Raw genomic sequence first — 22585 nt, 5'->3', positions numbered from 1 at the left:
GAGCTGTGCAGTGATTGGTCAGAGCAATGATTGCGTCAGATGACGATTCACGTGATCCGTTGCTCGTGCTCGTAACAAATTAAGCAGACTTCAAAATAAAAGTTGAATAATGTGGACTTCAGTGAACTGATGGCCCTTGTTCTAATTTTGTGCGGCCCCCAAAGTAAATGCACAAAATGCTTCCAAATACACACAGAACTACAGAAATACACAAAATGAACAAAAAAATCTAAAATGACCTTTTAAAAATAAATAAATAAATAAATAAATAAATCACAAAAATACACAAAACAACGATGTGGAAAAAGACAACAAAAGACTCAGAAAACACACAAAATGACAGGAAAATAAAGAAATGACAAGAAAAATCCACATTATCTCTCGAGCCTGTAATGCCCTGCTTTCTGGTCTTGGGCCTTCTTATCGGTCAGAACTGCTTTTACCATATGAGCCTTCCAAGGCCCCATCATTCCAGTTTTGTGGCCCTGGCTGTCGAACTGTCTGTCCAAGCACCTCAAGACTGAAAAGAATGTTCATATTTTTAAGAACAGGCTCAAGACCCACCTGTTCAACTTAGCGTTTAACGAATCACTTATTCATTTTATTGTTTTGTATTCTACTCCGCCCATTTTTACAGGTAGTAGTTTGACTTTATTTTTATGCTGCTTTTATAGTTTTAGGATTGTTATTTATGATGTTTGTTTTAATTGTGTATCCCAATGTTTCCTCAGGTAGTGCCCTCTGCACTGGGGGCTGTGAACTGCGCCCCCCAGTAGTGAATGGGGGGCTGTGTGTGTTTGTGTGCATCTGTGAGGGTTAGGGTTAAATAAAGTTTAACTTGATTTAAAATATAAAGAAAACAAACAAAAGAGCCACAAACTATTTGTTGTTTCCTGTGTTAATGCTCAGATTGGTCATTTTTCTCAGTGCTAACATGAATGCTGATAATGTATTTGTCCCTGACTGTGATGACTGTTGCCTAGGTGAGGACAGGTTGCCTTTAACATTCTGAAACTTTTTTCTTCTTGAAATTTAAAAAAAAAAAAAAAAAAAAAATCACAATCACGGTGTTTGAAAAATGAAAATACAAAAACTGTATTTTTTTTTTGTAATGCTCTTTAGATTTAGAGCATTACTTTAGTTTTAGTCGAAGTCTTCTGACTAAAATAGAGCTTAGTTTTAAGCAGCATTATAGTCAAAAGACTAAAATAAAATCCTGATGATTACATTTGAGTCAAAATGATGTCAGCATCAGGACTATTTCAGTCATAGTCTAGTTTTAGTCAACTAAATGAACTAAATCTGTGCAGATATAGTCGACTAAAACATAAAACACAAAAGTGTATGCTTATTTATAAAGCTTTAATTACCATTTATCCACCTGATCTGCATAGTTTCAAGGCTTCATGTAACAAAAGTAGTTTTGATTGGATACTTTCCAGAAAAAGAAACTTAGTTCTGATTGGATTATGTCCCATGTGAACATTAAAGTTTAGTTTTTATTAGTCAACAAAAATATCAATATATTTTTGAGATAGTTTTTGTTCACATGTATTTGTTATGTTAGTTAAAGTCTAATTATATTAAAAAAAAAAAAAAAAAAAAGACTAGAGTTATGCTCTAACCCACAGGTTGAGAACCAGCTGCTTGGTTTAAGATCAAATCAGTGGAACAAAGACAGGGCAGGCTTTCGAGTAATTGCAGCCAATCTGCAGTAGGTCTCACCCTCTTCACACCCATCCGTCACATATCAACAAGCCTTGTTAGAGTGCATTGTGTGGCAGCACATGGTAGTAATCCAAACATTAGTCTGAAGCTGGAGGCCTCTGACCTTCTTCCTGGTAATTTGGCTTTTTAGAACGCAGACGTGAAAAACAACACAGAAGCCGATCAGAGTCTCATGCAGGAAACAAGGGTTGATGTTGTTTGTTATGTAATGTAGTGGCAGACAATCTTATAGATCACATCATCAGGCAAACACACATATTGATCTATTCTATGATCAATGAGCAGTAATAAAGTTAGTCTCTGTTGATCATATCAGTTCATCTTTAATGTGAATGTTGGTTCTTACCTGATAGGCAACAGACGATGAATGAATGAAGCACAAAGCAAAGGAATAATCTTTTTTTATTCTTCTGTGTTACAGAAGTAAAGGGTCAGCTGACAGTAGAGACTGTCGACTCAGCAGCTGAAAACACTGATCTCAGTTCTCTTCCGGTTAGATTTTCACTTCAGCACGTGTTGAACATTTCTGTCAGGCGTTTTGACCTTGAACCTAAATGTTTATTCTCAGTCAGAGATCTGTGGGGTTCCAAATGAAGGCATCACAAGAAGGATAGCTGTACAATTCAGATGTGTTCAATATATACATTATAAAGCTTAAACTCATGAATGTCCACATTGATTAACAAGAGGTGAGACAGAGGGATCTTATACCTTAATAAAATTAATCAACTTTAATTTCAGGACAAAATCCCAACCCCTGATTTGAAGAATGGACTAAATCGCAGTTTTCTTTTATTTATTATGACACAACATGTAACATTTTCCAACCAAGAATCAATGACAATATCTTAACGCTCAAGAGTCTCAATTAGAAATGGACGATATTATCATCCAATATTAGCCATTAAATGGATTGTTTTGATTTTATTTTATTTGCACAAATAACAAGACAAAATGTATAAGAAGACCATTAGAGGTCTTATAAGACCACCTCCCCAAAGTCAATTTAAACAAAAACAGGCATGAGTAGGTCAATGTTTTATATATATATATATATATATATACATACAAACAATATTTAAAGATTACTTGTGTATTAATGAGGGAAGGCCCTCTATATTTCAGTGTATTTTGTCTGTCCAAAGTTCTACAGAAGGGCAGATGCAAATCTGCTGCAATGCCTGGTAGAGTAGCCATGAACATCTGAAGTATATATGAAAAAAATGCTACAAGCTCTGGGCATAACATTGAACATATGCACATATTTATACATGAAGAGACACGTGCAATAGATATTAACATTATATATTGTCAAAACATTGTATTTCCTGAAAAGAGGAGCGGATGAGGACAATCTATTTGTCTGTCTACATCGGTAGCGTTTTATCCACAGATATTGATAAACTGTTATCTATCACTGTTTGAAACCAGCGGTAATTTTTGATTTCGTCGTAGTTGTCCTACATTTTTTAAAGTGTCAGTTACTAGATTATATGACTAATACAAAAAAATACATGTTAACAAAAAACATATTTTTGTGGACTAATAAAAACAAAGTTATAATTTGATCACATGGTTTGAAATCCAATCAGAAATCATGTGACATAGTCTTACGCATTGATCACGTCAAATCTGTTTGTGTGTTTACAAACATTAAAACCATCATATTAGCTTGATCAATGGTAAATTAATCTATAAAAAAATGAATTTTAGTTGACTATATCTGTAACAAGTTTTGTCGACTAAAACAATTCATAGCCAACATAGTCCTGACGACTAAAACTATATTGTATTTTAGTCAAAAGATTATGACTAAAACTAAATCAAAATCGTTTGAGACATGGTTATTTTAATTACTAAAGCTGAACATTTATTCTTTTTTTGCACAGGTGTTTATTTGTGGAATACATTCAGTGAAGCCTCAAATTAAAAGTAACCATAACCTGTTATTTCTATTATGAAATATTTATAATGTGACCTTAAATAAAGGGTTTGGGTGAGGGGGTCTGTATACTGTATATATTGGACATTTAGTGTTAAAATCTACCTACAAAAATATTGAACATCCCTAATCCCAACTGTTTAATAGAAAAATGAATTTAAAATCCCAGTTTTTATTGTTTTCTGAGAAGTGTTTCAACCCTTTATTGATATGACTTGTTAGTTCCAGAGAGAAGTCAACTCCATCATTCCATAACTCTATGTGTAAGAAGCTTTATTTATTATTTGTACATTAGACTGGGATTTTGTCCATTTTGGCATATCATTTAAAACTTCTAATAAGAAACTCCAGTTAAATCACTATTTGAAACCACAAACATAACAGCAGGATAAATATTCATCCTATAAGTTTCACAAATCACTCACCTGCTTTATCCATAACGTCTGGAATACTCGTGCTGATGATCCACAGCGCTCACAATGGATTCATGTAAAATCAACGCACTTTGTCAAGCAATGTATAACAAACAAATAATAAAGATAAATAAATAAATTATCTCTTAAAAACTGCGTTAGAACTCAGATCAAATTTCACTGTAAAAGTGACACAAAGGATATAGTTATTGTTCGAATAAATTGTCTGATGTTTCACCATTTGTGATGCAGCTTTACAGAATAAAATGTTTTTTTTTTTTATTATTATTATTCAGTTCGGACATCAAAGATATGACAATATGTTGTATGTTTGTAAAACAAGGACATCAAACTAAATTTAGGTCAGCGGCCGAATACGGACAAGCTTGGTGTCATGTGGGCCTTAGATTTTAGGCGGGAAAAACATGTAATATTTCTCATGCTTTTATTTGTTAATTTTCCACTCTCGACTCATATAGCGAGTCCTAAGTTGACCTGTTCCATTTAAAAGGGCTTTGTTTTTTTATTAAAAAAAAAAAAAAAAATACTGTATGTAGCAGAGTTGTGTTTTGCTAATTAACACAGAGACATGGAGCATCTTCTCTTTGTGCCAAAAATTGCAAGTTGAAGCCTCAACTGATGTAAGATTCACATTAAAATGACACTTTTTTGCCATCTTCCTACACTCTACTTATGTTGCTCACTATTGCCTAAATTTGCTGCACAGCAACTATAATTAAGCTCGTTATTAGTTTACACACTTGGTAGATTTCTGTTGATGAACACAGTGTAAAGTGCCTTTAACAGACGAATGAAGAGCAATCAGGCAGAGAAGAGCGTTTCTTTGAATTTAACGCTTCACACTGAGACAAGATGGAGTTCCTCTGCTTGGGAGTGGGTTACCATGACGACTGAGTCTTCAACTTCACCATGACAACGTTGTGGTGGTTAAACATGAGACACCATCATGAGATGTGTGAGATCATTCTTTAGGTGCAGACTAATCACACACTTCTTTGTTTTTTGTGTGAAGAACATGTTTTATTGATGACGCAGCCAAACATCTACAATGTGGGAATACCTTTAGCGGGCTAAATTCTCTTATGTACATACGTTTTCAACAAATTCATAGAAATACTCCGTAGGCTTCATGTCAAAGGATAGATATATCATTTCAAACATAACCGGGGCTTGAATGGTTTTTAAAGCAATAGTCACAAGTCTACAAATGAAAAAGGACGATTAAAAAGGAATAACCAATCGCTAATTACTCAAAACGAGTCCTATTTTAGAGTCTGTACAAGAGAGTTGAATGTTCATGAAATCAGAAGAGCGTTTAGTCTTTAATGTTCAGTGAGCCACAGTTCCTGGACGGTGAGCAGGTCAGGATGAGATGAATCATGTTCCTTTCTACAGAAAACATCACTGTGTGTTTGCAGCCTCTGAGCAAAAGAGAAGCATGCAGCAGGAGGAAGACACTGTTTCCCACGTCCCTGGGGTCCTCGCTGATTGGCTCTTACTTGATGTGAACCAATTTCTCATCCATTTTTAACCGCTTGCGCCTCGGCTGTACGACCTCGTCGTCCGAGTCCTCCGTCTCCTCATCGTCCTTCACCTTCTCGTCTCCGCTCTGGGGCTCGGGGCTTTCGGGGAAGTCTTGCCCTGGAAACATCTCCTTGAGCTTCTCCTCGAAGATCAGGCTCACGGCCTGGCCGGACACTGCCATCTCGGATCCCGCCTGCCGAAGAAGGACGAGGAGGAAGATGGGGCAGAGGAGGAAGGGTGTGATATGGAAAAACAGACAGGTGTAAGAGAAACATTGAGCAGAGAGGATGAAGGAGTTGGAAGCAGGGAGGAGGAAGAGGACAGCGAGGAGACAAATTAGATCTGGTTAAGACTCCTGGTGACTGCGCGGCCCTGGCTCAACCTTGCAGATCAGAGCAGGAATATCCCGCAGCTCCGTCCCACTGAGGCTCCAACACACCCAGTTCATGTCCAGGCTCCCAATCAGGCTCCAGTTATTTGTTTGATGAGCTGCTTTGTGTTGTTGAAAACAATTTTAAATCCATGGTATGAAACTCGTCAATGTCAACAGGTCGGTGGTTGTGGGTAAATACTTTAAACATATGCTAATTTACTGCCAATTCATACAGCCACTTGTCAATAGTTTGGTCTAATGTTAAGACTTGGACTCAAAAAGGAGTGACATCCTGTCATGTGAACTACACAGGAATAAATCATTGTTTTCACATAATTCTCCTGAGAAAAAGTAGATTAACAATTTTTATTTTATTAAAAAAAACATGCATTATTAGATTTTGAGTTATTAAACCATAATTCTTAGTAACTGTCAAGGCTTATTCAAACATTGGCTGTGCTGTAAAAAACATTACTAATGTACTACTCATGAATATGTAATGCATTCATATTAGATAGTATGAAAAGAGTACGCAACAAATACCAGGATGTATTCTATATGGAGACATTCTTTAAGTATGCACGGTGGAAAAACTAATCATACTCAACCGCCCCATGATGCATTTCGAGCTGAATGTAAACTCGTCCTGGGACCGGCTTCAAGCTAAAAATCAAACATCCCCTTTTCAAAACAAAAGCCTCTCTTCTTGTCTACCATTACTTGTTAAATACTTTTGTAAATAGGGCTCTTGTTTTGAAGTTAACCAGAAGTTTTGTCAGTAGCATAATGACGAGCCTCCGAAATGTCAGCATGAAACGTGTTTTCACAAGTTTTATAGATCAAATGAACACATGTTGATAATCTATTTGGTCACTTTCTCACTTAAAATGTTTTCAGAACTTTCAAAAGTGGAGAATCAACGGAGATATTTATCCTGTGTTCTTTAGCTTTTGTTGTAGGTTTGAAATGCATCTTGGGAAACTATACTACAGTGGGAACGGGCATCATCCTAATCAAACTTACAGTACATTATATACTCATTGAGTTTGTAGTTCATAGTACAGTGTGTGCCATTTTGAACACAGCCATTGTGTGTTTGTGTGCAGCTTGTCAGTTTAAATTAAGGATGTGCGCTAGGCTATGCTAGCATTCCCTCAGCTCCTCTGCATGCATCCGTCCCTGAATAAGAGTGAACAGAAGATAAAATAATGCAAACATCCATTCAGGTCAGTTTATGAAATCACTGCTAATGAACTTCTGAGCTTTGCTCTCCAAAGTCCAGGCTTACACTAGGTGGAGGCAAAAAAGCAATATTTTACCTGTGAGAGAACGGCCATCTTAGCTGGAATTATTAACAGTGTTCTACAATCTAGATTCCTTTCGGTCTGTGAACAAGCGTCTCTTCAGATGCACCTGCTCACGTCTTTATTCTTAAATTAATTAAGGGTGTCCTGATCATATATCGATATCGGGGAAAAAATCCAGTAGTTGATTAAATCAGCCGACATAAAAAATCCACAATAATATAGAAAATATATAGTTTTTATTAGGGTCTTCTAATTCATTTATCGAATGTATTAAATTGTTGAATATTCTTTAGTTTAAGGTTAAAATAATTGTGGCCCACTAGTTAAAGCTGCGGTACCATATAGTATATCGTAAAAGTAATCATTTCTGAAAAAAATTGTACGTCTGCGTGCTGTCTGTGCCTTACATATAATTATTTTAGTTAATAAAACCCTGGAAGACGAAGTCTTAGCGGTCACCCCCTCCAGCTCCAATCACAGGATTTAGAGAAAGGAGGGGTGAGCAGAGCCCACGAAGGAGCCTCCTCATTGGCTGCCACAATATATAGTAAAGTGCGTGCACGTTGCAAACTTGTTTTCAGTCATGGACTAACTTTCAACGCACAAGTGGCTGTTTTCCTTTTAGACAAGTAATCTAATGTTCCATTTTCCTATATTTTCTGTGCATCCTTTTGCGTGGTGACGTGTTTTACCGGTAGTGCACGTTAAGCTCTCGTGCGCAATTTTGTGCACTTCCGTGAGAGGAGAGGACTGGGAGGGATTATCAAAGTGGGGGATGGGATTTACAGTTCAAAATCAGCCACGCCCCTCTGTCATTGTTCAAAAATCAGTTAGTGCAGCTTTAATAATAAATGAGTCAGTTTTTCCTCATACTTACTGTTGCTGACTATTGTAACATCCCTTTGATTAAGACTTTTCTAACATTTCACACAACAAAATAAGTCATCAAAATATCGAATTGATATTAGTATCGGCCAATACGCAAGACTGCAATATCGATATCGGAAGTGAAAAGTTTTATCAGCTCACGCCTAAAACGAATACCACAAAAACTTAAAAATCTCTTCCTTTCACAGATATTAACATTTAAAAGCGTTAACTCAGCACGCAGACAGACACTGAAATGCAGCCGTTGAAAACATTGCAGTTTAACGACAATCCAATGATTCAATACATCACCTGACAATTACAACAGCCATGATTAATGACAAATCCCATAGAAAGCCTATTTTCTGCTTTCAAAACGAACTCACATATTTATCCCATTCATCAACTGAGTCGAAGCAGAGATCTGTGATATTAAAAAAGGATCGAGTAATGCCATGTAGAACAGCTTGGAGAGTTCAGATAAACATGCCTGAATTGTATTTTTTTTGCTTCATTGATACAATCACAATTTAAAGACAAGCAGAAGAGGAGGAAGTAGTTAGAATTTCAGACATCTGTTCATCCAGGATTGTGATCCTGTGCATTTTTATGAAAAGCTTAATGAGACACTATCACACCTCACTTTGTGAAATGTTTCTTTCCTTAAAGGCGATTTCTCAAACGATCCTTTGTTTTTTAGATCTATTACTGCCAAAGTTGGTGTGGACAAGCGCTCGATGCTAAGATGAAGGACAAACGCCTTCGTTTGAGCCTCAGTGGGAGGAAACAGGACATTTCTCCTCCATTGGAAAGGGCTTACCTGCAGATTAATCTGTTTCTCCTCATCATAAACCTGGATTATTCGAGACATCTAAAGGGGGGGCAATGACATTACAACAAAGACAGTGAAGCAGCAGGGGGGAAGAGAAGAGTTCACAGCACAGGCAGGTTAGACGAGAACTGATCAGGAAAGTGTTTACAGCCTACTGTGCTCCAATACCAAATGTGTGCCACCCAGTCGTTCGTTAGCGCGCACATTAACAGCAAGTAAAGGTCACACCGTGGGAGCCGAGCACCACTGCAACGCACTGACTTACTGCTTCATCTGCTCCCTTTCTGAATCTAATGTATACAAACATAACTGTTTTATTATAAAACGAAGATCACTGGTAAAAACTGAAGTGGCTGTGCATGGGAACAGCATGTGCAAGTGAGTTATATTTAAATAATGGTGGGACTTGATTAAAAAAAGAATTAGAGACTGTAATTAAATAAACTCAATCACATAGTGCAAACATATTGTGCATCATGAATTAATATTATTATGATTTCATTGTTCACAAGGCAAACACTTATATTTAATGCAGCTATATTCATGCTTTTCTGGTTTTTTTTTTATGAACTTTCAAAAACAAATGTGTTTTCGTGTATTAAAATAAAAAAAAAAAACAACTACAGAACATTACAGAGAAGTGGAAACTGAACTGTGCAAAACAGTTGGAATAAAATGAACCGACCAACTGATGAATTTTGTTCAAAATTGTCTTTCTACAGAGCAGTTCATAAGTTGGGTCAGATGATGCCATCGGTATCATGGCTTGTAGCCCCGCCCACATCCTCTACCACAGAGAGTGGTCGATTGTCCACTACAATATATAATATACAGTGAGTTTGTTCATTTGTCAGTCACGGACTTAATTATTTTGGCTCTGAACCCTGTCATCTTGAGTGTGGATTGGAGACACTGCCTGCTCAGAGTATGTTACAGCTAGCACTGTCCGAGTGTCCGCGCTAGCCGCAACATGTTTGCATTGAGGTTGTAGCCGCAACATGTTTGGCATTGAGGTGGTAGTGGAGGCTAGAAGAGCTCCAGTGACTCTTTCTTGCACAATTTGCAATTTTAGTTTTTTTTTAATAAACAAAGCACGCCAACGACTTCTCTGGGTCTCCTGTTTCTTGTGTTCTTGTATCAGTATAATGGGTATACTGGGAACTTGTGAAATCAGAAAGGGTCTGCATTGTGTGGAATGGGAAAAAAAATCAATTAACTACTATCTTTTTTTGTGCGTTATTTGTCTGTAATTAATTGATTGCAATCGATGCGATAAAGTCCCAGCCTAATTTAAATCTCACCTCTTTAGTCAAACATAATGTTGAGCATTGCTGTCGTAAGCTACAGTTAAATGGATCCAGGGAGGACCTAGCTGCAGATGTAGCTTGCCTGAATCAGTACCAATATGGACTGCATGAACGAATATTAATCATTCCTAATGATATGGGGCCTCATTTCTAATCATTGTAGATGCCAAAAACGGGGCCTGAAAGATATGCACGACACAAATAAACGTGGCATGAGAATGTGTGCACTGGTGGCTAACTCTAAACCTGGTGAACGGACACTTTTGAGATATGAGAAAACAACGGTGCTGATGGTGAGTTGGTGAATACATTTAATGTGTTCACATATCAGAATTATAGATCTACATAATCAAACCCGATCCTGCTGTGTTATAGATGTGAACAGTGAGACATTAGCTCATGTATTTAAATGTTCATATTAAGGGTCTAAATGAAAATGAATGCATGTACCGGCACATGAACCCCAAAATGTAAATATAATCGGACAAACTTGGCACACGATGACATCATCACATGATCCATGTATCCTGTCTGTGCATCTGTAACAGAATGTAGTGTAGAAAGCCATTTGACACGCTTCACCAACCTGCACAGCATGGAGGAGGAAGCTGTGCCTGTGCTTGTACAACTTCCTGAAACGTTGAGTTTCAACTGGGACATTGTGACGCAGTGTGGGCTCAGGTTTGTCCTGTAGCAGAAACACTGATGGTGAAATATGCACTTTCACTTTTGTCAAATTTTACACTTCAGTGATGACTGCCGTTAACAACTTTGTTTTCATTTATTTACGCAATTACTGTGACCACCAAATAAATGCTCCTTTTTCAAGACTTCATCACTTTTTTTCATTCTGAATTCCTTTTTCCTTGGCATTTCTGCCATGAACGATCGTAGAATCACATAGGTCAGTAGCTCGTTTTCATACAAAAACCATTAATGAGCTCCTTTGAATTGGGTGTGTCGAGGGCAGCGTATGAGGGAAATTCTCCTGCACCAGCTGTGATGTATAAAGGGAAGAGTGCGTGCAGATGAGCTCCGCAAGGTTTTAGAAATCGGAATTTTCTTTGGCGTATCATATTTTCAGATTATCGACGTAGGCTCACTTTTAGTGTAGATTCTACTCAATGTTTTATAAATGAGGCCCCTGGTTGTATACATTTTAACCTTCTTGCTGAGTGATGGCTGCTGCGAAGCATCAGGAGAACCTATAGCAACTTTGGATAATTTCATTCCAAAGAATAAAAATGTGTTCCTTATGGATTGGTAAAAACTTTAGAAATGTTTCTAATAAAACTACTGTTCGACTGTTTCATGTTTCCACATTAAGAGAAGCTGTCTTAACTGGATTAAAAAGTTTAAAGATGTATTGCAATAATTAAATATCAGGACTAATCGTTGTGCAAAAGCCTAGACTTTCTGTACGGAAAAGGGAAAAAAAGAAAGAAAACTGTGCTTAATAATTTGTATGACGTTACAGATTTAAAAATGTTTGCAGGAAAAGACGATTTAATCGTGCTTTCTAAAATGTTGGAATATTTGACGGATTATTTACACAAAATAATTGATCAAATATGGGACGCACCCAATGCTCACATGAGGTTTTAAAAAGTATTCAAGGAGACAAGGACGTTAGAAGGCTATTGTTGGACTTTTTGAATGTTTTCTATAACAGACGAGGATTTTACTTGCTGTTAATATTCTAGGATGACTTTGTAGGTTTGTCTAATTAAAGGCTGTGTGTTGTCGTCTGTTGCTTGCTTATGCAGTGTTAACAGACTTTGTTTGATAGCTCAGTACATGTGTATCTGAGTTTCGATGCAAACAGAAGGTCAAACATCGATTCACATTATTCTGAGCCCCACCAGCACTTCAGTCTCCAACGTGGAACAAGATACATTGAGTACACACCAAATGACAGCATTGTGTTTGTATTTCATCACAGGCATCCAGCTTATTCTTTCATTTGTTACTTGGGCACAAACAGGCAGAGTGAGGACAGCACAGTGACTGCATTCTCTTCCTCTCACAGCCAGTGTTAGCATGTGTGCTCGAGCTGGATTTATGCAGCGTTATCTCAAAGAGTTACTTTGTTTCCAAGATCAGGCTGCCTTCAAAGGAAATGCTAATTAGTCTTTTTCTGCTTTTGTCAGGAAAACATTCCAAAGCTTCAGGCTAAATTTGGAAATTCAGACCTTTTCAGTCCCACCCGTGGCTGCATGCAAACCCTACGGCGGACGGCGTTCCCCACAGCAGGTTCCCAACTCATGCGACTCACCTCATTGTACTTTGCACAGTTTTTGAAGACCAGGCGCATGTCGGACACAAACTCCAGCGTGGACCTGTAGAACTGAGAACTTCGTAACTGTAGCTTCTTCTTAACCTTCTTTAGGTCCATGGGCTGCTTGATGATCTTGTAATAGTTGGGAACCTAAGAAGAACAAAGTACAAAATATTTGTTCAATTACCTCCAACCATGCAAAAGTCTGACCTATATATAATGTTTATAGCTAACAATCAGGTCTTATCTTACATTTTAGATTTCTACAAAAGAAAAAACAATGAATGAAAAATGAGGATCTCAGCACTCCTAGGGCTGAGATGCTAAAATGTAACGATAATTAAATATGATTCCTCACAGTCAACAGCAGCAATTTATTGTGCAGCTTAGTGAAATAACTCCCAAATTCACAAAAAAAAACAAAAAACAAAGCTAGTCTCAGAAGTGTGTAACGTGTGTGAAAAGGCATTTTTACTCAATTCGTAATTAACTTACTTGTGACTATTTGCTGTTTGAATTGATTTTTAAGTAAATACAATCTAAATCATAATTTATTTAAAGATGGATTGTGCAGTCAACAAAATGTCTGTTTTGGGTCTTAGCACTAAAACTATTACAAGGAAGATTGTTATTGTAATCTATTGGTTAAGGAGAAGGGCTCGAAGTTCATAAGTTAAAAATCTTCTCGCTCCTTTTAAATATGTATTCAATGTCTTATGTTTTTGGTTTTTGTCAGTTTTTAATTTATTTTTGTTTAAATATTTGAAATAAACACTTCAATTCATAAAAAAAATCTAAATTTAAAAGGTTTTGGAAACCAGTGATAAATGTAGTTCGTTTTACCACAGCTGCTAATGCTAATGCTAAAACTATTGCCTGTTGCAATCCCTCGTCTGTCTGTGTGAGGGTACTGCTGATGTTCGTGTGTTCTTAGAGTAACAGCTCTAAAACAAGGAGACATAACTGTTAGCATTACATCAACATTGCGGTAACACAAAGATAACGTGTCAATATTAGTAGTTAGTTTATAATCTAGAATAAAACATCTGTTAAAAGGTATTGTTTAGGAATTAATTTGTAAAGCTGCGCAAGACGATACATTTTTTAATCAGAAAAAGACAGTGTAGGCCTCATGGTTCATAAATAGAAGATCATTTGCTCGAAAAAAAGATGCAAAAAGGTTGAAATTGATGCTGAAAACTTTGTTTTATTCTCCACTGTAAACCCTGACATTGCCAGAAACAATTGCAATGTAGGATGTATAGTCCCACATATATATATATACATCTTTCAATGTGAAGGTGTATGGCATTAAAACTCCTCTACAGTAACATAGCTTAGCCGCCATGTGCTTTTCTGAAGCCACTCACAGAGAAAGGAACAGGATCCCTGAAACCAACGCTGAGTTCATGACAGAAGACGTACAGCAGCACACGCTCACATCTCTGTAGAAAAAGGGAAACGATAAGTTATGAGTCACTTTGGAACCTTAAAAAACCTTTTTTAGGACCATGTGTTGTGTGCACTGACCCTTTGGTCCTCTGGTTGAAGGCCCTCGTCTGCGTTTATTTTCTTGCTGTCGACACAATACTCTATTTCGGGCTTACTTAGACTTCGGCAAAATGTGCACAGAAAATCGCCCCTGGGATGGAAAAGCACAAAGAGAACATCAGGGTTAATTAATTTACTAGTTACGCTGAACTTAAAGGATTATTCTACATGTGTCCAACTCAAGGCTCGGGGGCCAAATCTGGCCCTTTAAAGCATCCTATCCATCCCGCAGGAGAAAGAAAAAGTGACAAAGAAAAGGTAAATCATTTGGTAGATTACAAATAATCGAGTTGTAGATATCTTAGCTCAAACTTTACACTCTTTTCCAGGGCTCAAAGCTCTCCCATATTGATGTCATATAATGGCAGCTTTTTTCAAATCTCACATTGTTCCTGCAATTTTCTTCAAATTTTTCCACTATGTTTTCCCCAAATTAAATAAAAAATGGTCACAAAAATCAAGAAAATTTAAAATGAAGATCCTGCAGGGACTGATATCTGTCACTTTAAATCGTCTGTTGCCTTAAATACTGCATATATTACTTATGGTGGAAGTCCAAACTAGGGCACAATAATGTTGTATCTGCTTGTTTTCACCACCTAATATCTGTAGCTCACTAAAGATCGAACTGGTCCCAATTTGGCCCCTGACCTAAAATGAGTTTGACACCCCAGCTTAAATGTAGCATTTGGTCATGTTCTATTAATTGAATTTAATTCATAAACAAAGCTGGAGAGATCACTTACTTGGGAAAGATCTTGATGGTGGGCACATGGCATTTCATGTGGAACACTTTAGGGCAGCGGTCACAGCAGAGCAGGTCACCACCATTAATACACACAGCACACCAGTCTTCGTTGGGATCGTCTTCTTTCCCTTTACTCTCCGCCGTCTTTACCAAGCTGCCATTGGTAAGCGGAGGCGGCGCTGAGGTGCTGCAGCTCGCAGTGGTAAGAGAGGTAGTGGTGGTGTAGGAACAGAACGTAGAGCCGTTTATTCCAGAACAGGACAGCTCAGATTGGGGCTCAGTTTTGATTCGCTCTCCTAACGGCCTGAGAGCATCAAGGCCCACAGATGTGGGACCTATACTTGGAAGATCACTGTTCTCTGGACTGCTCATCTGTGAAAACATGCAAAAGCCCAATGCTGTGAGATTCAAATGTTCTACAACATTGGTATCAAACACTAATACTTCTATATCAGTGCATTCCGGAACTGTGACATTATTCACGGCCGTTAACCAGTTATTCATGTTTATTAACAAGTGTATGGAAACAGAGCGACTTTACTATATTGTAATTTGTCATTGTCCTACTAACCTTTGAATTCTTTGTGTACTGTTTTATAAAATGTTTCTTGTGATCCATCATTCTGCTTTTTGAATAATACAGTATGTTAAGGTTTAATTTATTCAGACAACTTTTTTCAGGAAATGTACTTTGATCTTCTGACATGTTCAGACTGTCAACTGCAAGTCTTCCTCAGAGGTGTCTGCTGATCGCTTTGATGCGTCAGAAAGAACTCATAAGGACACATCAAAGTGATCAGTAGACGCCCCTGAGGAAAACTGGCAGTTGAAAGTCAAAACATGTCAGGAGATCAAAGTAAATTTACTGAAAAAAGTTGTCTTAAATGAAACCGTAATATGTTCTATGTGTACTGTTTTATTGTGATCTATTGTTGCATTTACTTAACTTCTTTGTGCACTGTCCTGTAATGGGTTTTCATTGTCACTTATTGTCCTTTTTTTGTCTTGTTGCTAAACTTGTTTTTTACCAGCCTTGGGACTGCAGATGCCAATGATCATTTTTGCTATAATCTGGCATACTTCCATCTATTGTTGCTAAAATAGATGTTTATTAATGTGCACCATCCCCATTAAATAAACAAATAGGAATATATAAACAGATTGAGAATCACTGATATCAACAACAGGTTTTACCGGTAGTGGGAGAATATTTTTGTGACATTTTTTTAATTTTTCTTACCATGCAAGCACTCCTCCCAGGATCTTTGTTTCGCTCCGCCTTTACAGATGAACTGGGACATCTGTAACTGTCGTCTGTGCCAGGCTCCTGCTTCACCTTCACCTGGTCTGCACCTCCTGGTCCCGTCCGCCCTGAGGAGCTGCAGCTGAAAACACCACAACACACAAAGTCTAGTTGACTACACTAAAAACTGAGAACCAACAATAATAAATTGCATCAGTTTAGATGGCCGGTCAGCTCTAGGAACGGTCCTGGTAGTTCCAAACTTTATCCATTTTCAAATGATGGAGGCCACTGTGCTCATTGGGACCTTGTGTCCATTCCCAGATTTGTGCCTCAAAACAATCCTGTCTCTGAGGTCTACATACAATTCCTTTAACTTCATGCTTGGTGTTTGCACTCTGACATGCACCGTCAACTGTGGGACCTTATATAGATCAGTGGTTCTGAACCTTTTCTGCCCACGACCCCCACTGTACCTGAAGGTGGTGAACACAGACATGAACATTGAAGAACAGTCATGTGGAGACAGGGCCATCTATAAGAATAAAGGGGAGAGCTTTTTGAAGACCATCCATTAAGACAGCACAATGATGGGCCATTGTTCTATTGTGATAACCACATTTATTTATTCATCTGAATAATATCCACTGTCATCTAGGGGTGGAAACCTCTCGATAACGATTATCTCACGATATGACGATACTGCGATTATCGATATATTGGTCAGAAATCAATCTACGATAATCTATGACATAAGAAAAAAAAAAAGATTAAGTGAAAAAATACAATTTTTATTTATATCTCATCTCTGAAAGATAATAAATTGAAAAAGTGTCCTATGAACAGTGACACTATTTTAGTGCAACATTTCTGTAAATAAGTGTCAACATATTTCTACTGTCATCCAGGAATTATATTATTACTAGTACAGTGCCCGTCGGAAGTATGCATTCATGTGGGAGCATAAGGGGTATAATTGTGTATTTCTGTATCTTTCTGTTGTGTTTTTCTGCATTTTTTGTATAATAATAGTTTTTTTGTTGCCATTGCAGTGTGATTCTGGAATCTTTTTGTGTATTTTTGTATCTTTTTTTAGAGTAGTTTTGTGCATTTCTGTTGTTATTTTGTGTATTTTTGTATAAATATTTAGTTTTGTGTATTTTGAGTCATTTTCATATGTTTGTTGTTGTTTGGTGTATTTTTCTGTAATGTATGTATTTTGGAGTCATTTTGTGTGCTTTTGGAGCCCTTTTGTATATTTTTATGCATTTATGTTGTCATTTTGTGTAGTTTTTGTATAAATATTGTTAAGTTTTTAGTTTTATTTTACTCATTTAGTATATTTTTATTATAAATACTGTGTGTGTGTGTGTGTGTGTGCGTGTGCGTGTCAGCCATCTCCTCCGTGCGTTATCTATCACACATGTGCGCGTGCTTCTTGCACAAACCATCGCAGGTTGTTAAGAGAGACACGGTAACTACGGTAGCCAGTAAAGTCAACTATTCATCAGCATGTATGTCTATGCTGTACAACCCCTCGACTAACAAAGTTTTTCACACCAGTGCCACCACTGGATAAGTTTGTGCAGAGCCCTGATAATAATAAATATGTTGATAGGGATATAATATTAATAGTGAAAGTAGTAATAAAAGTAATGTTGTAATGATATTAATGATAATAATTGCAATATCTTTAATACAATAGTAGTAAAATTATACAAGAACAATAACAAAATAATATATTAAAAATCCAGTAACTATATGTTGTATGGTGTGTATTAATCATTCATTCATTATTCTGCAAAAGAAATGCTAATTTAACCATTATAGCTAATCGCCTGTTCTGACATGTCACACCTGTTTACTGCATTTTGAAAGGTCACGGCTGCAAAGTAGATGTTGAGTGATAACCAAAAACAACCACCTGTTTTCCACAGAAGGTGCTAAAACTAACACCTCAAGGTGTGAGGAGTCACACTTTGGGTGTAAGAAGTCACACTTTACTTTAACAGGAAGCCAACGCCTTGTTATGTATCAAGTGTTAACCACGGACAACAACAATAACCAGTGTGGAAACCACCTTTTGTAAACATCTGTTATGCCATCTGGGCCTTGACCTACTGTATGTATGAACTTTTGTCCTATTTTGCTATTCGCTTAGGTGGTCGGAACATGTATAATGACATATTATCACGCCATGCTTACGGCTATATATACCTTTGTAATACTGTGTTCAGGGGCTTTCTCTTACACGGACATTCTAGTTGTTCATGAAGACCCCCTTCTTTCTCTATCGGCTGATAGTTTAAGACTTTGATACTTTTTTGATTGACTTTTATTTTTTGTAAACCTATAATAAACATTCATTAACTATTAAGAAGCCTTTTTGATTAAATTACCCGCCTGCAAACACACATCTGAGACGACACCTGGTTGGAGGACACACTTCTAGGCCTCTGGTAAGTGAGCCTGCCCTTGGTATCCTCTTCAAAGGGGAGCCCAGGGTGGGCTAGCTCATGCTGTTGTAAAAAAGAGTTGTTTCCAGCTTCGACTCATATTGGATGGGTCCTAATATCAATCCCACAAAACAATAGAGACTACTCAACTTCCAATAGGAGGAAGTACACTTAGTCCTTTTCTTTATTTGATAACAATAATAGAGAATAGGCAGCCAGCTTCGGAGACAAGGTAGAGGGGGAATTCTTGTTTGAGTACGACAGTTTTAGATCCCCTGCCGCTATAAAGTCCCGCGGGCTAAAGACACTATAATACAATAAAAACAATAACATAAAATAATAAGGTAATAATAATAATACAATGAGATTACCAGATAATAGAATAATACAAAAAAAGAATAATATAAGAATAGCAATAACAATAATACAGTAGTAGTACGATTAGATAGAGATAATATAATACTGTGTGTATGTGTGTGTGTGTGTGTGTGTGTGTGTGTGTGTGTGTGTGTGTGTGTGTGTGTGTGTGTGTGTGTGTGAAAAAGAGAAAGAGAGAGACCCGTAAGTACCACAAAAAATAAACGTTTTGCAACACCAAAGTCGCAAATCTCTCTCAACGGCTCTGTGTGAGCTCACCATGTACAGCCCGATAAAGTGCACGCACGCACGCGCATCAGCCATGTGTGTGTGTGTGTTTGTTTACACTGCAGCTGCTAGCATCTTTCTTAGCACATAGTAGGATATGAGAAGAAACACTCACCGTTGCGCAGAACAAACAATAATCATAGTGGACCCATCCGCTCACAAAAACGTCACATTCCTCTGTCTGAAGAAGCAGAATGTTTGCGATAAGGTAATGACCATCAGCACAGGCACCGCCCACACTCATGGAGATGAAGAAGGAAGTGAAGTGCGTGACCCGAGATTTAAAGTAAGTTTGGAATCACTGGAATAATATTAAATAACTATGAAATATCAACTTAAATGACTTTTAGCGGTACAAAAACTTTTTTAATATCGACCTTTTTTTTTTTTTTAACCCAAACAACAGCGACATGGTGACGTCATGAACCCGGAACCGGAAGTGGCGCGCTCTTACCGAGGGAGCCGTAATTATAAAATTAATGTTTTGACCGTTTTGCGTCACCAAATTCCTCCAAAATAACAGATGCACACACTCGGGGTATTTGAAACGTGGATGAATAGCAGTTGATTCACAGTTAATCTGTTTCGCCTTCAAAATGGATGCCGGAAGTCGTCTCTCAACACATAGTGCGCTTGCGCCCCCTCACACCCTGAGGTCAAAAGCTGAATAGGTTTCATTTCAGGGCCGTCTAGAAGTGAAATAAAATTAAAATAAACATTTTGAAATGACCAAATTACTCCAAAATAACAGATACACACACTCAGGGTATTTGGAACCCGTCGACCGAGTTTCAAGTCGAACTGGCATCGCGTCGGGGAGATATTTGCTCCACACACACACATCCACACACACACACACACCCCCACACACACATCCACACACACACATCCACACACACACATCCACACACCCCTTGAATTATAGTATAGATTTGCACCCTAGTATATAGTCATCTTAAAGATGCAAATTATGGTTTTAATTAAAAATAAAATGGGTTAAATGAGGAAACGTTAGTGAAATTAAATTTTAAAAATCACAGAAATTGGTTAAAAGTTACAAATTAGAGTCGCAAAAAAACAGACAGAAAGAGTGGCAAAAAGGGTTTAAAGTGTCAATATTGACTGAAAAATGGCAAAAGTACTAAAAATGTCTGTCTGAAAAAATGTGCAGGAAAGGCATTGAAATTTGATGGAGAAGTGGCAGAAATGGGAGTAATGTAGCAAAATTGCATTAAATGCAGCAAAGATATGGCATGAGAAAGTGATGAAAATGAGTTCCAAGAAGACAGTCATCAACATCCCCCACCAGATTGGTCGTCATTACAACACTGGGAAAAAATAATTGAGCGCTTCTCATTTTCTAACTCCATCAAGGTATTGATACCCTGAAGCCACACACCAAATTTGGCTATCGTATCTTAAACAGTTTCTGAGAAAAGCTGTCCCTTTTATATCGGGTGGACGGACGGAGCTAAAACCGAAATATCCCTTCACACTTTGTGGTAGGGGACAACAAATTTTTGTACAGTTCTAAAAAAAAAGGGCAAAAAAAAAATGCAGTGTCTTCCAGTGTCTTGTGACCTCAAATAGGGTGTTGACCCTATGGTTGAGAACCCCTGATATAAACAGGTGTGTGCCTTTCCAAATCATGTCCAATCAACTGAATTTACCCCAGGTGGACTCGAATTAAGCTATATAAACCTCTTATCACAGCTCCATGGCAAAGGCAGTGAATAATTATATGTAAATGTGATTTCTTAGTTTTATGTTATTCATAAATTTGCAAAAATAAAAAATAACATTTTCACATTGTTATTTTGAGGAAGGATATTAGGTTAATACGATTCAGAATAAGGGTTTAAAAAAAAGTGCTGTGAATACTTTCTGGATGCGTTTCACATTAAAATTTGGTTTAAGACTCAAGTAGAAAAACTGCCATATATTAAAGTATCCAATTTTATTAGGATAGTAATCACGATTAATGATATATTCTAGGGTGTGATGAGGGGCGTGAGTAAAAACTGGTACATGGCAGTGCAAAAAAATTGCCATGGCAGACGCCACTTTTGGTTCTCGCCATCACTCTGAAACCTTTCACTTTTCATTAAACCCGTCTTTTGGAGCTATATCTGGTGTGCAGACTCACTTTTGTCATCATTTTTCCAGACCAGCACCCTGTCATCCTCAGGGATGTGCATGCCTATGAACTTTCTTATAATAACATATTCCAGACATTAGCTGTTTAATAATACTTTATTACCTTCCTCTGCTCCCTGTGCTGGATGTGCTTGAAGGCCGAGCTGGTGTGTGAGCATTGGACAGACCTGGAAGCAAAATTAGGGCAGACATAAAAACAACCTTGTATGATTCCGAACTCTTTATGCCACATGTCAAACTAAAGGCCCGGGGGCCAAATCCGGCCCTTTAGAGCATCAAATAGAAAAAGTAAAAATTATAGAAAAAAAACATGAAACATTTTCACTCACTTATATATAATTTATACGTGAAAGTGTAAACCAGGGCACATTAAAGTTGAATTTGCTCTCTATCCCACCTATAATCTGTGGCACACTGAAGCTCAAACCGGTCCTGAACTAAAACGAGTTTGACAGCCCTGAATAATACAGTCTAAATTTATAGTTTAACAAGTCCAGTGACTATTCTTTAGTCGTTTGCGTGCAAGAGTTATAAAACAAATAAAAATGTTAAATATCTAGAATCACAGTGAAACGGTTGGATATTAAAAAAACTGGACATTTTCATTTTTCACAACATGCAATAAAAGAGATAACTAGGATCGCTGTGAAACGAGATTAAAAGTGAAGTGCACGGTGAACATTAGTACCTGAAGATCCAGGAGAGTGTGTGGAAATTCCAGGTGAGGGGTTAATTTCCAAGCCAAGGTGTTGCTGTGTGCTGGCTGTGATGTAACGGGAAAGAAGGTGTCCAAGACTGGTGGAGCCGGCATCCTCAAGCTAACGACACAGAGACCAACGTCAGACAGACGTATGATGATTAGTCAACCTACCATTCATTAATGTCTTTGATATGAATTTTTTAAAAATACAATTAAAAAATCTTCGGTCTAAGTTGTGTTACAGGTTGCTACTTGTGGCAAAAAGGAAATTATATTTTAATTATTATTGCTGTGGAAATTTGATGAAAAAATACTGTTTGATTTTCTGGTTTTAATGGATTTCATTCTGTTAAAGGTCCTATATCATGCTATTTTTCACCCATCTCCATTTGTTTTAAGAACCTCAACAACAGAGTATTTGAGGTTTAATTTCCCAAACTCGCCTGTTTTTCCAGAGTTTTAGCCTCTGAAAAGTGACTTTCTGAGCAGTTCT

General features: G+C 37.4%; 1 protein-coding gene across 6 annotated transcripts in view; it reads right to left on the bottom strand.

Annotated features, from left to right (window-relative positions):
* Positions 1-5105: 5105 nt before the first annotated feature.
* Positions 5106-22585, bottom strand: part of trim33 (tripartite motif containing 33) — a 53189-nt gene continuing 35709 nt past the window's right edge. For 3 of the 6 annotated variants that reach the window (XM_028452427.1, XM_028452425.1, XM_028452428.1), the window contains 9 exons: positions 22081-22210; positions 21496-21559; positions 16132-16276; positions 14890-15263; positions 14123-14234; positions 13963-14037; positions 12590-12742; positions 8996-9046; positions 5107-5821 (listed from right to left, as the gene is read on the bottom strand). In XM_028452427.1, coding sequence (XP_028308228.1) covers positions 5600-5821; positions 8996-9046; positions 12590-12742; positions 13963-14037; positions 14123-14234; positions 14890-15263; positions 16132-16276; positions 21496-21559; positions 22081-22210 — 1326 coding nt within the window. In that variant the 3' untranslated portion in view covers positions 5107-5599. Of the gene's footprint in view, positions 5822-8995; positions 9047-12589; positions 12743-13962; positions 14038-14122; positions 14235-14889; positions 15264-16131; positions 16277-21495; positions 21560-22080; positions 22211-22585 lie in introns of all 6 variants that reach the window. The other 3 variants (XM_028452426.1, XM_028452429.1, XM_028452424.1) reach the window with 2 other exon arrangements.

The sequence above is a fragment of the Gouania willdenowi genome, chromosome 7, assembly GCF_900634775.1.
Source record: "Gouania willdenowi chromosome 7, fGouWil2.1, whole genome shotgun sequence".
In the NCBI taxonomy this organism is placed as follows: Eukaryota; Metazoa; Chordata; class Actinopteri; order Blenniiformes; family Gobiesocidae; genus Gouania; species Gouania willdenowi.
Note: the sequence above shows the minus strand (reverse complement) of the source record. Positions and strands in the feature narration are given on the sequence as shown.